General features: G+C 35.0%; 1 protein-coding gene and 1 pseudogene across 1 annotated transcript; one reads left to right on the top strand and one right to left on the bottom strand.

Annotated features, from left to right (window-relative positions):
* Nucleotides 1–1,636: 1,636 nt before the first annotated feature.
* LOC133179993 (uncharacterized) lies at nt 1,637–4,024 on the bottom strand (annotated as a pseudogene).
* Nucleotides 4,025–7,869: 3,845 nt separating this feature from the next.
* LOC133179526 (uncharacterized) lies at nt 7,870–8,451 on the top strand. Its single transcript, XM_061314263.1, has one exon. The coding sequence runs from the start codon at nt 7,870–7,872 to the stop codon at nt 8,449–8,451; it is 582 nt and encodes a 193-aa protein (XP_061170247.1).
* Nucleotides 8,452–9,322: the final 871 nt, after the last annotated feature.

The following is a 9,322-nucleotide window of genomic DNA, read 5'->3' as shown; positions in this document are numbered from 1 at the left end:
TTTCCCGTACTCGAGAAATGTAACATGACACGTTTTTGTCATGTTTATGTCCTCTTTAATGATGTCCTGTGAAATATTGAGGTCAGTTTCATCATTCGAAATTTTTACAGTTAATGAATAATTTGAAGGATTTGCATTTCATGCATTTCAACGTAAATTAAAAAATATTGAATGATAGAATTTTTTGTAAATTACATTTTTTATTGTTTAGGTTGTCTTAAAGAGTGCGTAATTTTCCCTATGCAGATGCAGTGTGATAGACAAAACTTGCTTTTCCGAATTTTAAATCCTAGTTATACTCTGAAATAATTTAAAAGACACATGTCCACTTTGATATTTTTTATATATGCTTAAAAAATCCCATTATGGACAAAGTAATGAGCCCGGAAACATGGAGAATTAAAACTTCAATTAGATACGGTAGGACATAGTATTTGTCAATCAATATCTCCAAAATAAGGTACGAAACATAATGATATAACTGCTTTAAGATATGTGGGACATACTTACTTAGAAATAAACAAAATATGAAAAAAAAATTGAATGACAAGTTTTTTTTCAGCTCAAGGTCCTTCTCCTTAATTAATGAGCTTTTCATGTTTTTATGTAGTTTCAAATGTGGGCTTCTGGAGCAAGATCTTGCTGTCAGGTTTAATTGTCATTTATCAACAGTCAGCTGAAAAATTATTACTTGGACACATTTTTTGTATTTTGCTCTGGGTAGCATAAACATTTGGCCATCAAAAGAACAAATTAACAGGAAAATGCCAGACTGCTTTAAATGTTTGTATCCAAAAACACGCATCATTATCGACTGCACAGAAATCAAAAGAGAGGCCTTCATCACTTGTTCTTGGATCAAAGTTTTATTCCAAGTATAAAAGCTCTCATACTAGGAAAAGGCTAGTGGATATTGCTCCCCATGGTACCCTTACCTTTGTGTCAAGCCTTTATACTGGATGTATTTCAGATGTAGAAATTACTAAACTGAGTGGTCTCTTAGATTTGCTAGAGAGGGGGGACTCTGTTATGGCTGATAAGGGTTTTACCCTACAGAAGGTTTTGGAGGGAACTGGGATTGATGTTGACACACCCCCATTTCTTATGAGTCAAGGACAATTCACTGCACAAGAAGTAGAAGAAACTCAAGCAATTGCCAGACTTAGAATTCATATTGAGCGGCATATACGCAGAGTTAAAGAATTCTATTTGTTTGATTCTATTATTCCTCTTATGGTAGGGTCAATCAACCAGCTTTGGGGAGTAGCAAATATGCTTACTTCGTTTAGAGGTCCCCTTGTTAAAGACTGGTCCTAGAAAGCTTATATGGCAATGTTAAAGTTGATTGTGTAAATATTCATCACATACAAGTGGCAGTAACATGTTGTTTCCCTAGTGTTTGTTACGTAGTAAATTTATTCTACAGATTTTTTAAATACTAGTATGTTCATCTTAATAGATAAAAATAATTGAAGTTAAAAGTAATTAAGAGAATTTTTACCTTTTTCAATTAAATTTAGAGTCAAATTTTTGAAATTTTGCAAAATTTTCCATAAAGTCATTTTGCTCTTAAACTGACCGATTAGTGGAAGTAATTTTTGGCAAAAAGCAACAACAATGAGCAACAAATTTCTATTCAAATTAAATAGTAATGAAAAAAGAAAATATCAAGTTTAGCTTTCATGTCCAACCAAACATCAAGATCAAATTTTATCAGCTCCAGTTGGGACTCCTCCTGCGTCCACACAAAGTGACACCACTCTAGCCCTGCTACAGCCATCTGCATCATGATCTGATAGTAATAATTGTGGGTCTCTTTCAGTCTGTATCCATTCTCATCCGTTGCTAAGAATATGCAATCTGACAGATGATTAACTGGACACTTGATTTCCAGCAATCCATACGAGGGATTAAGGGAAGGGCAGTATACTTTACGGTCCGGTGAAGCTGCCAACCAAGGTGACCATGGGTTTACCACTAGTCTGCAAGGGTATATGTTGATCTCTTGGTCTAGTGCCTACAATATGAACTGCATGTACTGGTTATGTTTTGAAGAGGGATATTTAATGTACATATGGGAAAATTTATTGTAATAAATGTATGAATGAAATTTATCAATAATGAATTGTTATATATGTATAACCAGTATATACATATCTACTTTTTAAAATAGTTTACCTCAACATAAGTATTAGCTGCTATAGGTTCACAGGCAATCCCATGGCGCATACTTGAATTCACAACTTTTCTGGTTGTCCTGAGTCGTTCAACAAGTGGCTCATACTCTAGAATGGTAAATTGTCAATTTTTGGTTAAATAACTAATATCTCACTTGATCATGTAACTAGAAGAAGTACTATGCTAAGTTTCAATGAAAGCTTTAAACTATTGAATGACTTACATTAAAGTTTTAGAAATGTAATCAATATTTATAAATGCATGTACAATTGCACAATGTATTTTATTTACCTTTTCTCCAGCAACCGATGCTGTGATCCGGTCTTGTCTGATCCGATGCCACTTGGGGTCCTGAGCTTGTAGCCGAGTCATCTCCTCAATATCTGATGCCTGTTCTTTGCTCACACTTAATGCACTCCTTTCACAGTTTTGGTGTAGTCTAATACCACCAACAAACTATTTATCATTACATTTTTCATTAGCAATGTAGGAAAGTCCTCACAATCAAGAATGTTCAACACATATTCACTTCTCATCCTCTGCTGAACACCAATAGGTGAGCCACGAGGAAACTTTGCAAAGTTTGTGTCAGTGTCTTTTGTCTTGTCTTTAAGGTCTATGGTGGACAACAGTAGACAAGACTTGTCAATGGCGGTTAAGTTGTCACACAATTCTGATAGAGGGAGCACATCAGTATTACTAGAAATTGGATTTACAGTGTAGAATGGATTCCTTGGGGCTCTCTGTAGGGATTCTGGGAATCATATCCAACTACAGTGGTGCTGTCTGATGAGCTCCCACTTATCTTCTCACCCCTGGGTATGTGCCATGTCTGGGGTAGTGATGTTTTGGCAACATCTCTGGGAACCGATTTCATATTGGTTGTTTTCATGTGAGCCAAGCAGTACAGGAGGCCAGTAATGTGTCCACATGAAGCAGATAATCCAATGGCACATGAACATTTGCTGGAATCTCTGTCATAAGTTGGCCCTTCTTTCAAAACTATCTAGAATTTTTAACACATTATATAGTACTAAATATCAGCATGCATATGCATTATGAAATACATAATTATTAAAACAAGTAATGTTGCTTAATTGCCTTTCAATTTTTACCTCTAAGTCATGTGGCGACTCATTTTTTCTCTGTGATCGGAAGGCACGAGCTCGGACCAGACAACCATCACTCATCTTATACACTGCAAAGATATTTAGTAATAATATTAAATTATGTGTATAAAAAAATATAATATCATTTAGTCTTTGTAAACTCCTTGTCAGTTACTCAGGTAGTTGGAACAAATGTATACTTATATTTATGGGGGAGGCCCTTACAATCTTGGTATAATATTGTGTTTATCTACACTAGGCCTACATCAATCTATAAAAAAAATTACATAAATTTTTTTTTACAGTTTTCATATATGACATACTTTTTAGAGTAAATCGATAAATTTCTACATAATCAACTGAACTTGACTCCACTAAAATGGGATAACAAAATCACGGGACCTACCGGTCTCCGTTTTTTGTACTATACGCCGAGCATCTGACCCGCCCCCTTCATGGGAAAATTTTTTCATGTTTACGTACCTCTGATGTCTGTGATGTATTTCTCGCTAAAATACTTATATCCTTCGGATATCTCTTTGGTACCTAAACTAGTAGAGTTCTTCTTTATGTCTTCGACAAAAGAGAACGAAATTGTCGGCACTAAGCTAAGATCGCTTGTAGCAGACGCTGTCAACTTATTATCCGCCATAATTGTAGTACTTCGATACGTACGACCTTAGCCTCGTTTTCGATGCGATATGAATATTCATTATGATCTCATTAAGAACGGAGTATACTAATAATTACATTTGTTTTTTATTACATTGAAAAAAAAAATAAATTGCAAACTACCTGTCATGTTTGTGAGACATGACACTCTACAAATCGATTGTTGGAAAAAAAAAAAATGAAATTATTATATTTAATTATACAAAATCAAATTAATCTTGATAACTTAATATCAAGTTCATTTTAAAAATAAAAGGCTGGTCATCCATTAAGTATGTATTTTGATGGACATAAGTTACAATTAAGAGAGTGTACAGAGATCTTTAATTTTTATGCCCAATTTCCAGGAGATATAGATAACACCTGCTTGATCAGAAATGCCCTATCAGCTTCCCACACTGAACTCATTAATTTATCTTCAACTGGATGCATGTTCACTCATTACTCCCAAGGGACAAATAGATTTTCGCTTACGTATGTCATTTTTTTGAAAACAAAGAATTTTTCCTTTCAATTTGTTACAGAGCTTATATTGAAAAAAAAAAAGAACTGTGTAATCTTGATGCAACATTATTTTTTAAATAAGGTTACTGCATGACTCTTACATTTGTAGGGACTATCTATCAAAAAACTTTTTTAAGGCATGTCACTCGTGAAATTTGTTATATCAAGGATTTTTTGAGAAGTATATTTTGGATAAGTACTCATATAGTATGACTCAAAATCGCAGAGAAAATGGGGGATCAGTGTGCATCTAACAGCTACGGTACAATTAAGTTGACCTTTTTGCACTTAAATTGTAACTCTTTGGTGAATCACTTTAACCGTTATCATATTTTATAAGATGTAACCATGGCAATAAACATAATCTTATTTTACGTAAAATAGTTTGAATAATATTTATCATTGAACAAATCATGCAAATTAATGCGCGTAATTTATTGTGTGACCTTTTTGCACTAAAAAAAGTCTCATATTTGGGGTATTGAAAATCTAAATAGGCAATGGAATATTTTCTTGTATCAAACTTTTTACGACTTAAGTGCTGATCGGTCAAAAGTATCGAGTAGTTTAAAATAATGAAAGAAAAAGTTCGGGTCAGTGATGTAAATTTTGAAATATTGGTCAAAATATGCGATTTTCAGGCAAAAAACTGTGTAAATTTTATCTCGACTTCCTTAATATATATTCATTTCTTGGCAATGTTTGTTGAGCGAAGGTGTAAATTTTGTTATAAAAATATAAATTGAGACCTATATTTAATATTCCAGGCTTATCATAACGGAAAATATTCTCTGAGTAAAAGTATGTGAGGCTAAAGTTCCAAGATATTAAATTTAATAAATGTGTAGATTTGCAGAATTTTCTGCTAAATATCCTTCCGCCACAAGAAATAGTCCCTCAGAAATCTTGCTTCTTTGTGAATTTTTGAGCAGTTTTTTAATTGAATGTTGAACATTTTACATTGTTTAATTTAAATTTGTTATAAAGATTGAATTGTAATAAATAGTTTTTAAGTAAGAGGTTCTGAATGAAATTTTCTAAAAGGCTGACGAGTGACATACCTTAATACTTGATTTTATTTATAGTTTGAATGAGTAGTTTTAAGCTGCAGTTCACATTTTTGTACCACGCAACACTGTTAAGGCGTACTTCGAAGAAATCAACAGAATATATACGTGCATAAATACATACCTTTTTAGACTGAATTTATTTTTGTAAAGGTACTATATTATCTTATGACTTTAACATTCTTTGAATAACATTGTATACCCCGCTCTGTACTGAATTTGGTTTGGTCACGTTATTTGATAGTCACGTGATAAATGCATGTAATGTGTACTGTATGTAGGTCACAAACAAATTTCAATATCGCAAGGGCATACCCTAGTTAAAATTAAAAATTAAAGTAATAGATTGTTTCAACATAACTTGTAGTTTATGGAAAGTGCTGCTGCCTTAAATAGAATTCGCATTTTATTAGCGTAAATGTGCACTTCTTCTAATGCAGGAGAGTAAGATACCATAGTAACTGACAACACTTGCACAGGTCAGTGCAGTATACAAACAAACACAAATGCACGTAACTGCCATAAAATGTAAACAAAGGTGATGTAAGATAAACAGCACGAACACGCGTCGCCTTTCCACACCGATACCTACAAATACACGTAACTGCAATTCAATGTAAAAAAGGTGATGCAAGATACCAGCACGAACACGGGTCGCCATTCAACGCCGATACTCTTGACAAAAAAAGCAATCAGGTGTACGAATGCGAAGAGTATACCCCGGTGCTGGTATCTTAGATAGTAATATCGAAAATGGCGTATGCCTACTTATGAGTCGTGTTCAGCTTTAAACGATTTGTTAAAAGGAATTTGTCCGCCATATTTGATTATTCACTCGCTATATCTGAGGGCCCCTATTTAAGCCGCCCACATAGACACTGTTCAGTGTAATAAGTTGTCACCGTGTATAAAGGTTGGGCAGAGCCCACCATTTGATACTTCATATCCTATATGGTGGTCAATCACCCATGTCGTATATATTGTTTACTGACATATGGGAGATTAAAAAAAATCGTGCATTATCATTTGTAGTCTTCTTCGAATCCGCTGCGTTGTTTTAAATGTCAGAGATTTGGGGACGGACAAAATAACTGTAAAGGCGTAGAAACTTGTTTCAAGTGTGATGAAGAGGGGCATGACGGCAAAAGCTGTCAGAAAAAACCAAAAATGCAAGAATTGCAAAGGGGATCACATGGCCTCTTTGAGGCAATGTCCTCTTTGGATAAAAGAAAAAGAAATACAGAAAGTAAAAACAGAAGAGCGAATACCTTATCCAGAGGCAAAGAAACTTGTAAATATGTACAGTGTTCCAAAACCTAATCTGTCCTCGTATGCAGCAGTTCCAAAGACATCCTCAAAGAGGGATGTGTCGACACAGGTCAGTGAAGATGACATTTCTCAACAAAATTCTGTAACTGTGGTTGCTTTGTCATCTAATGACAAAGCAAAAATCGACATAATTGCTTGCATCTGCGGGCCCTGCAGCCGCGGCTGCACAAAAACCCGTAGCTGCAGGTAATTCAAGATCATCTGGGAGACAAAATAAGTCTCCTTTGAAAAGTACTCCAAAACAATCTAGTGATCGGATACCCAAAGGGGCGAATGATCCCTTTGCGTTACATAATAAATTCGGGATCTTTCAGGAAATGGATTTTACTCGATCTCAGTCCTCTTCCTCAAGAGACAGCAGTCTTTCCCCCAAAAAGAACAAGGGGAGGATATCCCCCATTACCCATAATAAATAAAAATGAATCATTCTACACTTATTCAGTGGAATTGTCGAGGTTTTAAAGTTAATTTTAATGAATTGTCCCTACTAATTCAGGACCATTGCGCTGTAGCAATATGTTTACAAGAAACACATTTAAAAGAAACTGATAAGATTAATATTAAAAACTATATCATGTATAACCATTATACTCCAACTGAGAGAGCCACTGGTGGTTCTACTATAGCAGTACACAATAAATGCTTCCACAGCCAAATATCTTTGAAAATAAAACTCCAAGCATGATATTTTATGCTAGTAAAATTATTTTAAGTTAAGTTTCATGTATTGTATGCAAGAGTGTAAATCCCCACTTTGTGCCTCTTTATCAGTAAACCCGTGGGGACACCCCCCCCCCCCCCAGTAATTCTATCCTTTTGAGATAAGCGAACTAGCATCATTCTATCCACTGCTATTGTAAAGACAAGACGGCCAATCATTTGCTTAAAATATTTTGGATTAATAGAGAATTATGACTTCTCGAGAGAGGTAATTAATTTTTATTTCGTGTTCCTCTTTGGATATTTTCCTGTGTTGTTGTCGGTGTGGTGAAAACGAAAGTAGACAAACAATGGCTCCCATTCACGTAGTGATTATAGGACATTCCTTTATTCGTCGTTTGCAGAATTTTATTGCTCTTAACACTGAGAACGACAATTTGAGACTTTATAGACATTTATTCGATGTACAGTTTCTTTGTGAAGGAGGTCTAACTGTCGATCGCATGGCTCACAGACCCAAATTTACGACATTTGATCCGCCTCCCCAGATGGTTTTTCTACAGGTCGGAGGAAATGACCAAGATAATAACAAGATAGCCGTAGACACCTTGGTGAGGCAAATCCAGAGTTATGCTAATTACTTAGTTCTGGGGTGTGGAGTGCGGCATGTCGTTATCGGCCAAATACTGCGACGCAACAGGAGGGGCGATTACAACTCCCGGGTTGTCGAGGCTAATTGCTGTCTACAGAACTGGGCCTCCTCTCTTGACCATATCTCATTTCACCAGCACCATGGTTTCTGGAAGGACTTATCATTCCTGAGCAGAGATGGCGTACACATCAGGTGTTCCCGCACCGACAGCAGCCAGATGAGGAAATATCTTCAAAGTGTAAAGAGGGCCGTCTTGCGAGCTTCTCGCTTCATTGGGTAATCATGTTCTATTTATACGCATGGGGCAATTAATGCTTGCTCCATGCTGTTCATTTCATATAGCAGTAGATATCATTCATAGCATTATAAATTACTTGAATATGCTATATAAACACATAGATCAGCTAGCTGTAGAATGCTATAATTTTAACAGTTTAGGTCTTGTGCAAATAAATCTAAATTAAGTTTATAAGTTACCAATATTGTCTGCTTACTATACACAAATTGAGGTCTAGGTTTGGTTTATGTCAGTTTATCATGTGTTGATTCTATCAAAATTTATTTAATGGCTAACTGTCATTCATATCCAGGAATATAGGTTTGTGGGTACATCTGCCATTTTCAGTTGGGTAAATGTTACCTTTTCTTATTCATTTATTAAATATTCACAACTGAAATTATATTTATTTCCTTGCACAATGTGTATAGTTTACTTGGTTAGATTACCACTCATCATAGCAGTAGTTCATTGAGTTAACATGCTAGTTACAGTACATGTATGTTTGGCTAATTCAGAGCTCCAGATAAGGTGCGTATTTGCAGAATTATGCATTGAATTTTTCAAATTACGCATTAAAATTTAAAACAAGGCGTACAATTATGCATTAGCCATCATAAATAAGCATTACACTACGAAAGTACTGCGTACAATGGATTGAATGATACAGGTACGATTTAACTAAGGTCAGCTCAGTGTTTAATTTTTTTGATTTATAAGCGTATTCGGAATAACCTAGGCCAACTTACGGTTCAAGAGAAAAATTTGAATATTAAATACTCGTACTTTGTCTGAAAATATCACAGATTTCCACTGTTCATATAACATCCAAATTTTTTATATTTGTCAAAATTGCGCAAAACACGCATGGTGT

Source organism: Saccostrea echinata, unplaced genomic scaffold, assembly GCF_033153115.1.
Source record: "Saccostrea echinata isolate AGI-Se365-2 ecotype Australia unplaced genomic scaffold, CSIRO_AGI_Sech_v1 ptg000005l, whole genome shotgun sequence".
NCBI lineage: Eukaryota > Metazoa > Mollusca > Bivalvia > Ostreida > Ostreidae > Saccostrea > Saccostrea echinata.
This window is presented reverse-complemented; position numbering and strand designations above follow the sequence as displayed.